Source organism: Tasmannia lanceolata, unplaced genomic scaffold (assembly GCF_043159265.1).
Source record: "Tasmannia lanceolata isolate RefF3 unplaced genomic scaffold, GAP_Taslan_0.1 ptg000006l, whole genome shotgun sequence".
Taxonomy (NCBI): domain Eukaryota; kingdom Viridiplantae; phylum Streptophyta; class Magnoliopsida; order Canellales; family Winteraceae; genus Tasmannia; species Tasmannia lanceolata.
This window is the reverse complement of record NW_027518683.1, coordinates 37,794,951-37,812,571: the sequence shown is the minus strand read 5'-3', so window position 1 is coordinate 37,812,571 and position 17,621 is coordinate 37,794,951. Positions and strand designations below refer to the sequence as shown.

Sequence of the window (17,621 nt, the reverse complement as noted above, 5' to 3'; positions counted from 1 at the left end):
GAGCTGCTCATAAAAGGACACGATTTTCAAGGAAATAGAATCTTGATCCTCCACCATAACGCCATCAACCATCAAAGACTAAATCCTATTACCACACCTCCGAGCACTAGCAATGCCATGAAAATAAGTCATAATCTTATCCCCCTCTTTCATCCATTGAGACCTAGATCTTTGCCTCCATTTAAGCTTCCTCCTTTAAAATGATCAAGTTGTAATCTTCCTAAAGATGATCCTTCTCCCTTTAGGGAAACAAGCTCATCTCTAACTTCAAGCTCGTTAATCCTATCAAGAATACTTTGTTTCCTCACCAGTCCTGGCTTCTCTTTAACCCACTTTATCAACTTGGATTTAATAAACATAAGTTTTTTTTCTTTTTTCAAATTTTTTTTCCAAGACATGCATCACGCATGATGACCACTGTCACTTCAATCCACTAGCCCATCAGCTCGAGACACTTGCTGGCGTTGTGTCCAGCCTGAGAAAAAGAGAAAGGCTCGGCAATTGCATAGAAGAATCCCGCTAGTCTAGTACATCATCTTGCGTGGTGAAGCAACTTTACTGAGGCCTCACCCCGAATCTTTTTTTATTTTCATCTTTACTTTTTTAGCCCGAAAAGCAAATCTTTTTGTTATCGCTAACCCTAGTTCTTCGTTCAGACCTGGAAAAACAGACTTTGTGCCATTCTTTAGTACCTCCTTGGAGTTGTTGAATCCCTTGTTGAGTCTCTTCTAGCCTCAGTAGATGCTACTTATCCTAGACCAGTGGCTTAAGTCTAAGCTTACTGCTATGCTTTTGATGCCTCCGTTCGAGCTTTCTTGCCTTCCTATGATGTGGAGGATGAAACAACATATAATTGGATGCTTCTACAGATGTGTTTGCTAATGCAGATTCATCTTGTTTTGCTTTTGCCTGGGAAGAAGGAAATCCCCTCCTCTCCTATGGGTTTTGGGCAAGACCCTACTCCCCTGGCTAATGAATGGTGAAAAAAAAAAGACTTCCACGTTGTGAGGCTTTGCCGACTGAGAACACAGGCCTCGCCGAGTGAGAGGAATAAAAGAACCAATCTCCTCCTTATAGGAGTAAATGTCACCACTAAAGAGAAGTGGAGTAAGGTTCCTCGTTAGAGGGACCGAACGGAATGCTTCTAAGAAAATAAGTGATTGTATCATGGCTTAAACTAGGGTACACTAGAGGGGGTTCATACCCCCTTCTCTCGCTCCACCCTTTCCAAGTGTGATTTCTATGTTATGAATGGCTGTGCCTAGGGGCATATCAGTTGAAGAAGATTCTTCCTTTTAAAATCAAAACCCCTTCCCAAACTGTACAAGCTTCTTCCAAAGCATAAGGCTTTCTGGATGTATATGATGATATCTATACAGATAGATCTTATATGATTTGTATGATGATGTCTGTCACATCTGTCACCACTCATCCACTTACACCAGCTTTCGTTGTGGGTTTCTCCAAACAAGCTAACTCAAAATGAAAGGAAGAGGGCCCCCAAGATCGAAGCCTCAGATCAAGGAGAATGGGCCTATGATCATAAAAAGATTCAGGAAGAGAATTCTATACCACATAAATGAATAAAGCGCTCCACAAACGGGCAAATAAGGAACCTGACTAGCCTACTTTTACTCTAATTTCACTCGCAAGAGAACTATGCCCTTGACAGGGGCATATCAGGCAGGGCATTCCTCCCCACAAATCTGAGAGTGAAGACATGACAGAGGAAATCTACGTGCAGCCTAGCCTCTCGCCCAAGAACTGAGTAATATTAAAATCTCCTCCAATGCACCACGAATACTACCACATACCTTGAATCGAATCTAGCTCTAACCATAAACCATTGCAAAAAGAGCCACTAGTCGGCCCATACGCAGTAGAGAAAGCCCATTGTGAATTCTATTTTAACATTCTCAGTCTTACTAAAAAAAAAAAAGAACTGATAACCTCTTCCGGAATCCCAAATTCCTCCCCACCCCCCCCCACACACACACACACGCACCCACCCACATACAAACAAAATTCCAAGGGAAATATTCCTTTGCATTGTCAGTGCTAAGACATTGGATAACACATGAGAATTGATTACTAACTTCAGCAAAGAAATCACGAAATACAGAAAAACTTTAGAACGATCTTTTATTACATAAGTCCATGTCATACGTGAATAGTCATCAATAAAGACCACAAAATAGCGAAATCTAAATAAAGAAGTAGTCCTCGCAGGACCCCATACATCAGAATGAACAAGAGCAAACGGGTGTGAAGCCCGACTAACAGTCTTAGAGGGAAATGGCACACGATGATGCTTCCCAAGTTCACAGGCCTCACACTGAAAAGAACTAACAGATGAAGAAGAAACGAAGGAAATCCTGCGTAAACGCTCCATAGACGGGTGACCTAGACGGCAGTGCCACTGGTATGCATCGACCGAGCCATGTAGAATCGGATGGGACGGAGTGCAGTCGAGACGATAAAGGCCATCCACCTCACGGCCCGAGCCAATCGTCCTCCCAGTCGAGAGATCCTAAAAAAGACAATATGAACGGAAAAATGAAATAGAACAATGAAGATACTTTGTTAATTGACTAACAGAAAATAAACTGAAAGGTGACTTGGGGACACAAAGCACAGATGATAATGTAATGCCTGGTGAAGGGGAACAACTGCCAACACTAGTGATTAGAGAGGTACTCTCATCAGCAAGAGTAATAGAACGTGAAACAACATGATGAAAATCAGGTAAGGATGACTGGGTACCTGTCATGTTATGAGATGCTACTGAATCAATAATCCAGGAGCTAGAAGTAGAGAGGAACGAAGCAGGAGAACTACCTGGCTGAACAAGATCAGCAGTAGGAGGGCGGCTGGCAGACCTAAAACGCTGTAGCTCATCATAGTCGGCACAAGAGACGACCATCTGATCGGTCGGAGTAGCCAGTGGTGTCTGTGAGGGGGTGTCAATAGGAGCAGGCGAATTTGGAAGGGCAAGATGTGCAGTACGGCCCTGACGAGGATCTGGAGTGTGACGCAGCTCAGGATGGAGATCAAAGCATGTCTCGTGATAGTGACCCTCACGCCTACAATGAGTAGAATAGGGCCGAGCTCGGCCTCCACGGCCACCCTCTCGGCCGCCGCCACGTCCACCTCGGCTAGTATCTCGACCACGGCCGCGACAAAAAATGCCTCCTCCTCGGGAAGGGCGGTCAGCGGCTCCATAAGCAGCAGTAGTCGAGACATCCACGGAAGTAGGAACAGTAATGCCAAGTGCACACTGCTGAGCTCGTAAAAATACCTCCTGAAGAGTGGGTACAGTACCAGACCCAAGGATGTGCTGTCGAAGATGAGTGAACTCTGGTCCAAGACCCTCAAGGAAATGAACAACAAGAAGCTGATCCCGCTGTCTGGCTGCCATGGTAAGATCAGTGGTGAGAGGCATAAGAGCATTCAGCTGCTGGCAATAGGAGACAAACTGTCTGTAGTAATCATGGACTGTAGAATCACTGTGCCTGTGACCCATCCAGCGCGAATAAGTGTCGCAGAGACGGGCGACATTCCCCTCACCAGAATATAATGCCGCAGTGTGCTCCCATACCTTTTTGGCAGTAGGGAGATCCATCATGGTGCCAGCAATGGCAGGGGTCATACTCTGCCATAGAAGTGTACGAACAAGGGCATCATCTACATCCTAATCATCAAAGGTAGGGTCAGTCTCAGGAGGGGGATCACGACGAATAATAGAAATCTTTCTTCGGGCCTTCAGATATGTCTCCACAGCAATCTTCCAAGTCAAATAGTTGGATCCATCAAGATGGGAAGTGGTAATCGGTGGAAACGCATCCACAGAAGACAAAGACGACGACACAGCCTGAAGCGGCTGAGATCTAGTAGCCATAGCTGGAGTACGAATGGTAGGGTCCTCAATACTAGGAGTATCTTCCATAAGAGACCGGGAAGAAGACCGAAGAGGACCAACAACGAGCAAGTAGAGACAGGGATGAAGACTATAAGCAAGCTAATAGACCGCGGCTTCGTGAGGATAACATATGCATAAGGGAGGCATGCGACAGCCTCACGACATAAAGACAAAGTCGAGACAACTCCGAGTCACAAACATCGCAATGATGTAAGTACAAATCCAGAACAACACCATGAAGATAGGGATCAAGCCGAACACAAAAATCTAGGGCATAGCTATGACCCAAAAGAGGAAGAAGAGATTATGATGGATCAGATTAGGGCAAGGAAGAGTGGGGAAATGAGGATACTGTAGCAGGAACGGTAGCGATTCACTGTAGCGGTACTGTAGCGGTACTGTAGCAATACTGTAGCAGCACTTTAGCGATTTAGTGTAGCAGTACTGTAGCAGATACTGTAGCAAAGAATGGAGGGGTTAGGGTTAGGGATTGAGAAGATGGAGGTGGAGGTTAAGGTTAGGGTTAGGGAAAAAAGAAAAAAAAATGGCCCTAGGCATCCATGCCCTAGAGCTTTGATACCATATTGAGAGAGGTAGAGAAAAGAGAGAAAGTAAAGAGTGAGAGAAAAGATTGAGTTAGGGTTCTCCCCCTCACTCATGTAATATAAATAATAAAGAGTGAAGTACAAAGACAAGTATGCCCTTGGGCATTACAATAAAGACCTAAAGACCTGTTAATATATATATATATATATATATATATATATATATATATATATATATATATATATATATACGGAAAAGTGTTGCTACTCGGTCTTGTATATATATACGGATCATCCTGGGGTTGTATACTGCCCATTTTTTCCTCCACTGTTGGATGGGTTAGGATCATCCTATGGGTCTGATTTTTTGTGGACACCCTATCTAAGTAAGGGGCTTTCAAATGAACGGTTTGGATCACCCAAACAATGTGGGCCCCCACTGTATTTAACCCGACCGAGTAGATAAGCTTAGCTACAAGACCGAGTAGCAACACTTTTCCGATATATAATATATATATATATATATATATATATATATATATATATAATCTGAAAAGGACTGGAACAAGAGTATACAATCTAATATAAGATAGCTAGATGGGGGTTTCACTATTCACTGCTGACGTGGCAGCGTGAGAGAAAAGGGGTGGATTTTTTGAATTTTTTGAAAATCCTTTTTTTGACTTTTCATTTTTCTCCGAGATTTACAGCATTCCTCTTTTACCATCTAACATCTATCTCTATGAGAAATTATTTGAGGGTAAAATCGTAATCTACATACGAAAAGTACTAACCCAGGGTACCTGTCTATGACAATTACGAAAAAAAACTACCAAGGAGAGGTAAGGACATATGATAATGACGAAAGAACTACTTCATATTACGCATGCAGGAAACTTGCAAAATATTGACGGATTCCGAGCACCTGGAGAGGAACAACAATTATGGAAACCTCTATCGATTGGAGGGCTAGGATCAACCTATGGAAATGATTTTACGGGCACAACCGATTGATGTTGTGTTCCATTACATTGACGGTTTGGATCAACATATAACCCGCTATAGATCGGAGGGTTCGGATCAACCTATGAAAATTATTTTTGGGGCACAACCTATGTAGGCAGTGGCCCATCTAATCGACGGTTTGGATCATCCGATGGTACGGGCCATACCGTACATTTTAATAAAGTGAGGACTGCGATCATCACAACAAGGTGCATAGTTGCATTATAAAATATGGTAGTGAGGACCTTAGCACTATATAATTTGAAACCATCCTTGTTACTTGGACGTTCCCACGCGGGTCGGGTTCAACCCGAATTTGGGTTGGGTCGGGTTGTGAAAAATCAACCCGAATTGGAAATCGGGTCGGGTTGGGCTGTCGGGCAACCCGACCCGACCCGAAACCCGAATTTGGGTTCTATCTCAAGAAGTTCTGTATATGTGTTTTTCTTTTTCAACACTTAAATAGTCTCCATAGTCCACAATGGACGGTTTGGATAATCCTATGGTGCGGGCCATACCGTACTTTAATAAAGTGAGGAGTGTGATCATCAAAATATAGTAGTGCGAATAACATTTCCCTTTGTTAATTGTTAGTCCCTGTTTGGTTTGGATTTTGAGAACCGATTATTAGTTAAAAACTGATTATTGCTAACTCACTATTGCTTCTCAAAATCCAAAACAACCCGGCTTCAATTGAGGTCGTCAACAATTTCAACCATATCAAATCAGGTCAACCCGACCCAACCCAACCCGAATTGGAAATCAGGTTGGGACGGGTTGAGGAATTTGCAGATCGGGTTTGGTCGGGTTGGAAATCGGGAACTACTTTTCCTTATTCATTATGTGCGGGTCAAATTAGGGAAAGTTTGATCTTAGGAATGCAGGACACCTGTAAAAATATTGACGAATTCTGGGCACCTTATGATGTGGTCAGTACAATTCTTCCTCGGCCTGTGCATCGCATGGTGTTTTTTGCTAGATGGGGGTTTCACTATTCACTGCTCAGGTGGCAACAGGAGAGAAAAGGGAAGGATTTTATGAATTTTTGGAAAATTCTTTTTTTGACTTTTTTAAACAAAGGCACTCATTCAATCCACATATTTTCAATCCTACCCCTCCTTTATGCTTTTTAACAAAGGCACCCATTAGAGCCACATAATTTCAATCCTACCCCCTCCTTTATGCTTTTTAAATAAAATAAATCTAATGGGTGATCTTAACCATCAGATTTAAGAGGAGCAACATATTATGAAACCTCTATAGATTAGAGGGCTAGGATCAACCTATGGAAATGATTTTTGGGGCACAGCCTATTGAAGTTGTGTCCATCACATGGACGGTTTGGATCAACCTAAAATGTGGTCCGTACAGTTCTTGGGCCAGGTATGGGTCCAAGATTCGTGACCCGTAAATTTCCCCGGGTCATTTTGACCTTCCCTGTGTCACCCGGACCCTCACGGGTCTAGTCAAACCCTCCCATTTTTTTTCAAAATCCTTCAGAGGAACAACATATTATGCAAACCTCTATAGATTGGAGGGCTAGGATCAGCCTATGGAAATGATTTTACAGGCACAACGTATTGTTGTTGTGTTCCATCACATGGACGGTTTGGATCAACCTATGATGTAGTTCGTACAGTTCGTGTCACCCGGACCCGTACGGTTCGGGTCAAACCCTCCCATATTTTTCAAATTCTTTTTCATGGGCCCGAATATTAATTTCTTCAAATCTTTGAACTGGTCTATCCCCCACAGTTCGTTGGCCCAAAAAATAATTTCTTCAAATCGTTGGACAAGGTAGGCCCCACCTGTATTTTTCAAAATTAATTGTACGCACCACCCCATGATCCAAACCCTCCATTTCATAATCCTAGCCCTCTGATCTAAATAAAAGCTGCATATTACGGAAACCTCTATAGATTGGAGAGTTGTGATCATCCCATGGAAATGATTTTTGGGCCACATCCTATTTACATTGTGGTCCATCAAATTAATGGTTTCAATCATCCTATGGTGTGGGTCGTGCATTAACATTAAGGCCAAATTTTAGGCCCCACCCATATTTTTCAAATGAAGTTTGCAATCAACGCCATAGGATAATCCAGGCCGTCCATTTGATGGGCCGCAATGCAAATAGGTTGTGCCCCCAAAATCATTTCGATGGGATGATCGCAACCCTCCGATCTTTAAGGTTTCCGTAATATGGAGTTTCTCTATTGTCTATCATGATAAGTTAAATATAATTTTTCCCCACTCCCCGTGCATCACACGGGGTGTCCCACTAGTATACATAGAAAAGATACACAACCGTTTCTCCTTTTTTCTCTTAATACTTTATTATCATAAAACGTAAATATGCATAATTAATTCAAACCTAGCTCTGATACAAAATTAATGTGAATCCATGACAGCCAAGAGAGAGAATAGATAATCAAGATTAAAAAAATGAAAGAAAGATAAAGAAGATCAAGATCAAGAAAGAAGAAGATCAAGATAGGAAAGAGGGATGGTAGGAGTAAAAAATGGGAGCTGTTTATCAACCCAACTGGGAAAGGTGGAGAAGGAAATGAAAAAGAGAAATGAGACTAGAAAAAAAAATATATGAGAAGAAAGAGAGCAGAGGGGGAAAAGGATGTAAGAACTGAGCAGGATAAGGGGTTCTTATAATCCCAACCGAAAGAGGATGATGAAGAGGGAGGATGAAAGAAAGAAGAAGATGAAAGAAAGATAATAGTTTAAGTGTAGAAATTGACCTCATATGAAGTATCACACTTCAGAAGAAACATCACATCCACACAAGAGAGAGAGAGAAAACTCCAAATCTTTATTCATTCCATCATTGCATAGCATCAAAAGAAAAGTGCCCCTAGGCTACACACCCACAAACATATAAGAAAAGAAAGAGAACTAGAAAGTACTAAAATCCTAAACAAAAACCTAACATTTTTGGACCAAAAGACCCCGCCCCCCCAAAAAAAAAAGCTTAAAATTTTTATACCGCATGTGTGGGGACTATTTATTTCCTTCTTCTTTTTTTTGAATGGTATCCGATTTCATTAAAAAATAACTGAGATGGTCAAAATACAAGGCAAAGAAAAGACTCATAACTTAAAGAACTTGAGTGATTTTGATGGGAAAAGACACTACTACTCCCTTATAACTTAAAAGGACTTGAATAACACTCTAAAAACTAAATAAAACTATTTTAACAATGATGATGGATTCATTGTCTTGACTCCTTGATCGTCCATGTCATCTTGGGTAGTATCCCATCAAATCATCAACAATCAATAGCGCCTTCCAAATTACCATGAAGAAACAAAAAAAGACAATGTTCTAGTCATTTCCAATGAAGCATGAAAGGATGGCATATTGATAATATGTTAAAAGAGATAAATATAATTAAACTGGAGTTTATGATTAGCAATGGTTACATCTGAGTTCCATAGTCTACAATCTATTTTTGTAGTGAAAAGAAGTATATACCAACCATTTAAAATTAAGTATAACATTTAAAAAGAAAAAGATAGATAGCATACCCAAGAATGATGCAACTATCGGTGAAGAAAAAGAATGGAGCATCATCTGTAAGGATCAAGTGCTTCAAAAACGGTACAACGCCAATAACCATAGCCAGGATCTGTCACGAGCAAATAGATACAACTTAATGGTGATCTATATATCAGAGTTAATAATTCGAATCAAGGACACAATACTAAAGATATTTTAGCTTCTTCAATGGACTTACATAGACAACTCAACTCAACTAAGCCTTTGTCCCAAACTAGTTGGGGTCTGCTAATGAATCCTCTAGAAAATTTTCATGGAGAAGGTGAAAGAACCTACCCGGCTCAAATTGACTAAGTCTAATCCTGACATTAGTTGGGTTCGTCTACATGGATTATTTTCTTCCATTCTATCCTATCCAAGGTCATAGACACTACATTTACATAATTAAATGGAAAAACTATTTTGAAGAATAAAATAAACAGAGGGGGTTGTGGGGGCGGGGGGGTTTGGGGGGGTGATGACCAACATGGTTGAGATACTTGTTGGGTTTTACATTTAACCATTAATATTGAGATATTGGCATTTCATGTATCTCAATGTTGAAGGATCTGATGTACCATACTGTGTCCAAAATTGACAACCATGCCCATTCCAACTCTCAAGGTAATTCCATGACAAGAAAGAAAACAGTTTGTATTGGGTCAAGAACAAAATAGCCAAATATATGGCAGTGCCATATTGGCCAATATATCAAGCAGCATACAAAACATGTATCGGCCAACTGCCTTGAAATTTTTACTTCTCAAAAGTTAAAGAATCGAGCAATGAAAATTAAGAATTGATCACAATTCTATGAGCTTCTTTTTCTATGATTTTGGCAAAAAAAAAATTTTTGGTAAGATTCTATGTTTTTCTAATTGTTTGCATGTCTGCTGGTTTCCACATCTCCTGTCCTTGACATATTTTTTGTTGAATGGTAGCAGAATATATTAAAAGAAGACTGAGGAAGTCCCCCAAACAATACAAGAAAAACAAACAACACCCAAGGAACTTAAACTATCCCGGGAGATACATTTAGGGAGGAAGAAAATCATAAAGATCGAAATCCTGCTTCGAAACTCCATCTTTCGCCAACTTATCGGCCACATCATTAGCAGATCTTCTCACATGCTGGAAAGATACCTGAAGCCCTTGTAAGATATCTTTAATTTCGTCAAAGAAATGAAGAAAACGCCACGGAGAACACCTAGGGCCCCTAAGCCATCTGATAACATTCAACGAATCACCCTCCACAATACAACTTCTAATCGGCCCCTTGCCAAGCACAGGATACCTTGATGCGCTGCTCTTACCTCCGCCTCGTTCGAATCTGCTATGCCGATTGGACCAGAAAAAGCCTTAAAGACCCGACCATCACTGTCTCTTAATACTCCACCAATCCCTGCTGGGCCAGGGTTACCCAAGCTTGAGCCATCGAAATTTAATTTGACTATCCCTTCAGGAGGAGGGCACCAGTGCTGGATGGAAACATTAATATTCTCCTTGCTATTGCAAAAAACTCCCCACCCTTCCCACAATTCGAAGGCCGAAACGAATCGGAATAACGAAAGAGCTCGAGCCCAAGAAATAGTAAGAGCAATGACCTTAATAAATAGAAAGTAAGGAGATTTAGCTTTCCCTTCAAAGACTCGAGAGTTCCTTTCGATCCATATAACCCATAAGAAGGCCATTAGAGAAAGCCACCACAATCGCTTACCTTTTTTGCCCCATGGTGTACATGACCAGCCTGCGAACAAGTCTGGAAGAGAGGATGGAAACACCCAATTAATACCAAACCTTTCTAAAATCCTCGCATAGACCTCCCGAGCTACTCTACAGTGGATGAAAATATGGTCTACCCACTCCCCTGATTCAATACACATAGCACAGTGATCAATAATCAGCATATTTCTCTTTCTCAGAAAGTCCACCGTTGGGATTCTATTTCTTAACGTTGACCATCCAAAGAAACATACTCTAGGAGGAGCCTTTATTTTCCATACCCTTGCTACCAGAGCATTTTCCTCATAAGGCAACAGACTATTATAGAAAGACTTGACCGAAAAACATCCTGAAGAGTTTAATACCCACAACCTTCTGTCTTCCCCTAAAGAACTTATATAGATCTGATCAAGAGTCTGAAATAGATTTGTCACCGAGGGCAATTCTCGATCAAAAAAATTCCGACGAAAGAGAGGATTCCAGATAACTTTACCAGCGAGTCGCTCATAGCAATCTTTCACTAAAACTGACTTATCAACGGCAACTAAAAAGAGGTCAGGGAATAAAACTTTTAAAGGGGAACTCCAACACCACCTCATGGACCAGAAAGAGACCCTGTTGCCGAAATACACTCTATGCCTAACTCCTCGATCAAATAGAGGAGTTAGGCACAGAATATCCCTCCATATTGTCACCCCAGATTTGCTAAAGCTATTCATAGTAACCCAATCACCTTGAGCAGCACCATATTTCCCTGATATTACTTTAGTCCATAGTCTTGATTTTTCTTCACCAAACCTCCACATCCATTTTCCCATCAGTGCTTGATTTACCTGCTTGATCCTTCGAATTCCGAGGCCTCCTCCTTGAATTGGCTTGCAAACCAATTCCCAATTCACTAAGGCCATAACCCGCTTCTGCTCAGATCCCCCCCACAAAAATCTTCTCTGAATCTGTTCAATACGCTGGACAACAGACACAGGGCATTTAAATAATGATAACTGGTACATCGGTATATTGGCCAATACGGCCTTAATCAAGGTTAATCTGCCTCCTTTAGATACCAAGTTCCTCTTCCATGTATCAAGTCGTCGTTCGATTCGTTCCACAATGGGATCCCATGCACTTTTATGGGGTCGACCTCTTCCCAAGGGCAATCCCAAATAAGATGCAAGCAGACTCTCCAGCGAACACCCCATAATATTGGCTAGACTAGAAGCTCCTTCCTCGTCTATATTAACAGCGTAAAGTCTGGATTTTGAGAAATTTGATCGAAGCCCTGTTACTAATTCATAACACCTGAGAATTGCCTTAAGATTGAGGATCTTTGAGGCCTGGGGAGAGGAAAAGAGAAGGGTGTCATCCGCAAATTGCAAGTGCTAGACTTCAATCCCAGATTCGCTACATTTAACCCCTGAAATCAGACTTTCCAATCGGCCTTTCATCAACAGCACGCTGAGGGCTTCCGCAACAATAACAAATAAAAAGGGAGATAGAGGATCCCCTTGACGCAAGCCTCGAGAATCCTGTCCTTGACATATTGTTATACTAATAGTACAACTTAGTTAAGTTACTAGAACACAATATATTAATAACTTGATCTAACCAAAGAGTATATGGCTGGCATTTACACCCGAAAAAAAGGGGGATTCGCCCCGGCCCGCTCTGCACGGGGCGGGGATTCCCCGATTTGGGTGGGGACGAGGACGGGGATTTTAAAAATTCCCCGGAGCAGGGGCGGGGATGGCTCTGGGCCCACCCTGCCCCGCCCGATTTAATACCTTACATTACCCCATTATCAGTATATAAAACGTATTTTCAAAAAAAAAAAAAAATTTAAAAATTCAAAACATGCCCTTTGGCCTTTGCCTTTTAGTGTGTGGGGGCGGGGATGGGGATAAAACATTCCCCGCGGGGCGGGGATGGGGATCCCACGACATCCCCAAAGCGGGGACGGGGACGGAGACAGGGAATGCAACATCCGACCCCGCCCCGCCCCGCTGCCAGCCCTTAGTTTCTAAATCAGAAATACAATAAAAATATACTAGAAGGCAATAGAACAAAAAAAAGAACAGAGAAGCAAATACAAGACACATACATAGGTCTAGATCAAAGAATGTCAATAATTAGCATACATTGATTTGTTATTAAAGCTCCCCAACTAGTTTGGGACAAAGGCTTAGTTGAGTTGAGTTGAGTTGATTTGTTATTAAAGCTTTGATTTGTGCTTTTATCTTTATATTCATAGGAGAATGGTCAGAAATTTTCATAAAATCCTTCCCACTAGAGGAAAGTGAAAACATTGAAAAGAATGGAAGTTTTGTAGGGATCAAAGTAAGTTTTTATGCAACCACAACATGCACGTGTTTGTTGCATGATGCACATAAAGTATCAATCAGCTGATATGGCTGATAACTAAGGGTGTCAATTTTGGCTCGGGCTCGGAAGCTCGCTCGAGCTTGGCTCGAATCCTTAACGAGCCGAGCCCGATTTAGGCCAGGCTCGGCTCGGCTCGGCTCGTTAAGGCTCGTTAAGAATTTAATATATTTAAATATATATATATATATATATATATTATATTAATATATACACTAAAAGGGTTGTCTAGGGAGTGAAAGGGGGAGGCAAAATATGTCACTTCATTTTTGGAACCCCATTTGTTACTTGGACCACCCCCCATAGTGTAAAAAAAGTTGTCAAATTACACTAGATAGGGCTGTCCAGGGAAGATGAGGGGTGTGAACTTAATATAACCCGAGCTCGGTAAGGCTCGCGAGCCTGACCAAGCCGAGCCGAGCCGAGCCGAGCCCGAGCCAAGCTTTTGAGCTTAACGAGCCGAGCCGAGCCTGGCCAGGCTCGGGTCGGCTCGTTTACACCCCTACTGATAACTAAACTATATGGGCGGCACATCATTGGTTTGACTTTCTGCCCCTACGGACAATAGGGACCATATCATATAGGACCATTGACAAATCGGTATATTTCCTATCAGCCAAAATTTGAAACCAATGTGTTAGTATCACAGGCTTTTGGCATCACAAGTTATCTGGGTTGTAACAAAAAAAAGTACAAAATAAATAAAAAATGAGCAAATACAAGACACATACATAGGTCTAAGTCAAAGAATGTCAATAATTAGCATACATTGATTTGTTATTAAAGCTTTGATTTGTGCTTTTATCATTATATTCATAGGAGAATGGTCAGAAATTTTCATAAAATGCTTCCCACTAGAGGAAAGTGAAAACATTCAAAAGAACGAAAGTTTTGTAGGGATCAAAGTAAGTTTTTATGCAACCACAACATGCACGTGTTTGTTGCATGATACACAAAGTATCAATCAGCTGATATGACTGATAACTAAACTATATGGGCGGCACATCATTGGTTTGACTTTCTGCACCTACAGACAATAGGGACCATATGAAACCAATGTGTTAGTATTACAGGCTTTTGACATTACAAGTTATCTGGGCTAGTAACAAAGATGATAGTCCATGATACAGAATTTTCCTTGATATTATCATCATTGATAACATTTAAGCATAAAATAGAAATTTTCTCAAATTCCAAGGTACCAAAAAAATCAATCAGATCTTCAAGTAGTAGACGTCTATACATACAGAAGCAATGATGGGAGGCTGTAAAATTTGCTCAATCTTCAACTTTTCAAAAAGAAAATCTAATGCGGCAATTATCTGCATCAGAAAGCACAAAAAATCAGTGAACGCAAAATCAATGCCAAAAACAAAAAAAGGCCTTCAGCTGAGCAAAACTGACTATCAACTTAATTTAGCTAACCCAAAAATTACTTTTGAGAAATATGACCAAAATCTCCAGTTGAAAAATGTGTTTTGAAAGTCAAGAGATCCATCGAGTTATGCATGACCTTAATTACAATGCAGTGTCCGCATTCTTCAACATGTTCACTTCTATTTTAGGCCTTCTATAATTACACCTGCATATTTAAATAAATCCTGCCAGTATTTACGAATACTGTGTGCAACCTAAATGACATTACATATTGACAGTTGAGTATTGAAAAAATTGAATTTCAAATGAAAACATTTTATATAACGTAAATCTTTCCAGGCAGTTAATCATAGCAACCATGGGGCTGACACATGTAAACCTGGTACCTAGGAAAAATGCAAATTTATATATTTTATTGAAGTTAAAATTATTCATTGCTATTTGTATAGTTTTACTACAAACCTAGTAATTTACAAGACCTCTAACATCTTTATGCTTTCACGAACTAAAATTCATATAATAACATATGGAGGTGATAGCATGCTGATTTTCTGGGTCTGATAACAACACAGCTCTGCTAGTAAAATAGATGTAAATCTAGCATCAGGTAAGATTAATTGTCGGATCATGGTCAGCTACAACATGACATTAATAACTTTTGACCGTTCTACTAATTATTGATTTTACTATGAACTCAAAAATATAGAACTTCAAATATCTCTGATGTTCTACTCATTAAAAATGTGAATGTTTGCCCTAGGATGGGTGTTTGTTATGATTATTCTTTGAAGGTTCTTGTCCAAACAAGTTCAGTTTTCTTCTAGTGCGCTTGCAACAAAAAATCTGAAAATCTTAAGGGGCCGTTTGGATATGCGGATTTTAGAATCTTGGATTTCCTCAAAATCCTGGATGGTAGACAAGAGAAGAAGAAGACCGTCTGTATCACTTCTCTTTAGAATCTTGGATTTTCAGTAAGAAATCCAGGTTTTAGGAATGTCTCCCCCATCCTGAGATTTCTAAAACCAAGAAACATGGGATGATCTCCTACTCTCTTGCTCATGGAAAGAAGGGCGAGAAATCAGAAAGCGATGGCTGGTCTCCTTGTTCTCTCGTCTCCCGTCTACGATTTTGAGGAAATCCAAGATTCTAAAATCCACGTATGCAAACAGCCCCTAAAGGTTGAACTAACATAAGTTACTTTCCTAAGGAATGGGCAACTTGCTCATACTAGGAGAAAGAGTTCATGAAGTTTCACAACCAAACAGCCATAATTACAAAGTGGGTTACTTGAATCAATAGCAAAAAGAGAACCTACAGTGTGCATTTATTTCACTGTCATGAGTGGAACAGCACTAAGTGAATATAAAGATAAGCTTCTTCTAACCTTTCCTCTCTTTGTAATGATTGAATATGTTGGTTCAGGCTCTGGTGAAGGTAGCAAGGGAACTTGCTCGGGCACACTACTCTGTGGAGCAGCCTTCACTGGGAGCTTACTCGCTTCATTGGTATCAAAGGAATCTCCTGGAGGTGCAAGCATCTGAAATACATATGTGTATAGAATGATAGCACCAACCTGCGATATAAACATATTTTTCATTTAAGCCAAAGTTGTTTTTAGGTAAAGAATGGAGAATAAATATAGGCTTCCGATAGAAATAAAATGAATAAATCTAGTCTGTATGAAAGCATTTAAGTATGAATCTGTAAGTTGAGACTTCCCACAACCAGGGTGAATCATGTCTGCAAACTAGTGTACTATTAACATAAAATGATAGATTTTAATGCCTTGAGCAAAGACCATGCCTTTATTTAATAGAGAGGAGTGCATGGCATATGCTGAAAGGAATAACTTTCAAAGTTTGAATTTGTTTAGTTACTGAACAACTTGTGGGGATTCTGTGAAAAATCTTTATCCGGAGATGTTTAATGAAAGAAGAATGTGGTGGAGTTCGTTGGCCAACAAAGGGAGCTGAGTTCCAATATGATCAAGTGAGTTTTTGAACACACAAGCAGGAAAATATGTTAAAAATATGGTCAGCTACTTTTTTAATGAATTGCTAAGTTCACAATACTCCCATCACCCACTCTCCCCCTGCACTTACCACTTTAAATGTGCCAAATACTGCATCTTGCATTTAGTGCATTGGTTGCCTTGACGCATGACGTTAGTAATACTTATGAAGTGTTAAACCATGCCACCCTTTGTTTGTCAATATTTTGTTTCCTCTACTTTTTTGTTATTTTTATCTATACTAAATAGAATGGGAAAAAATGGGTTACCATTGACAAGCCTTGAGGTTATTTGAAACCTTGTAAATGTAAAATTTCCTTCAACTATTAAATATCTTATAAATGAAAATTTCATTAATAGCTTTTTAACCATATTGCATGGATTCGGATTCGCATGTCGGGATCTGACACAGATTCAAAGTGTCGCATTCGGACAACGTGAAAAAGCAGGATTCGTGGAATCAGCAATTTTTATTAAATAAAATAAAAATAAAAATTTGAATATATATATATATATATATATATATATATATATATATATATATATATATATGAGAAACAGTTTCTACACACAACTGTAGATAAGTTATCTACACAGTAGCTTAAAATACAGTGGAGGGCATATTGTTTGGGTGATCCAAACCATTCATTTGATTGGCCCTCACATAGATAGGGTGTCCACAAAAAATCAGCACCATAGGATCATCCCAACCCTACGATTTGTGGAGGTAAAATGGACGTGTATAAACCTTCACAAATCTGTCCAGTTTTTACCTCCACGGTTCGAAGGGTTAGGATGATTCAATTGAGCTGATTTTTTGTGGACACCCTATCTATGTGAGGGCCAATCAAATGAATGGTTTGGATCACCCAAACAATGTGGGCCTCCACTGTATTTTAAGCTAGTGTATAGATAACTTATCTACACTTGTGCGTAGAAACCGTTCTCTCTCTCTCTCTCTCTCTCTCTCTCTCTCTCTCTCTCTATATATATATATATATATATATATATATATATATCTAAGGAAAGTGTTTTTGAGCTCGAGCTTAGATAAGCTTATCTGAGCTCGAGCTCAAAAACTCACGTGGACACACATTTTTTAAATGATCCAAAGCAT

The 17,621-nt window shown here is 40.2% G+C and overlaps 1 protein-coding gene across 2 annotated transcripts in view; it reads right to left on the bottom strand.

Annotated features, from left to right (window-relative positions):
- LOC143880273 (protein PIN-LIKES 6-like) overlaps nucleotides 1-17,621 on the bottom strand; it is a 49,836-nt gene that overhangs the window by 16,354 nt on the left and 15,861 nt on the right. For both annotated transcript variants that reach the window (XM_077383117.1, XM_077383116.1), the window contains exons 6-8: nucleotides 15,878-16,066; nucleotides 14,364-14,438; nucleotides 9,009-9,109 (exon numbers count right to left, since the gene is read on the bottom strand). In XM_077383117.1, coding sequence (XP_077239232.1) covers nucleotides 9,009-9,109; nucleotides 14,364-14,438; nucleotides 15,878-16,066 — 365 coding nt within the window. The remainder of the gene's footprint in view (nucleotides 1-9,008; nucleotides 9,110-14,363; nucleotides 14,439-15,877; nucleotides 16,067-17,621) is intronic.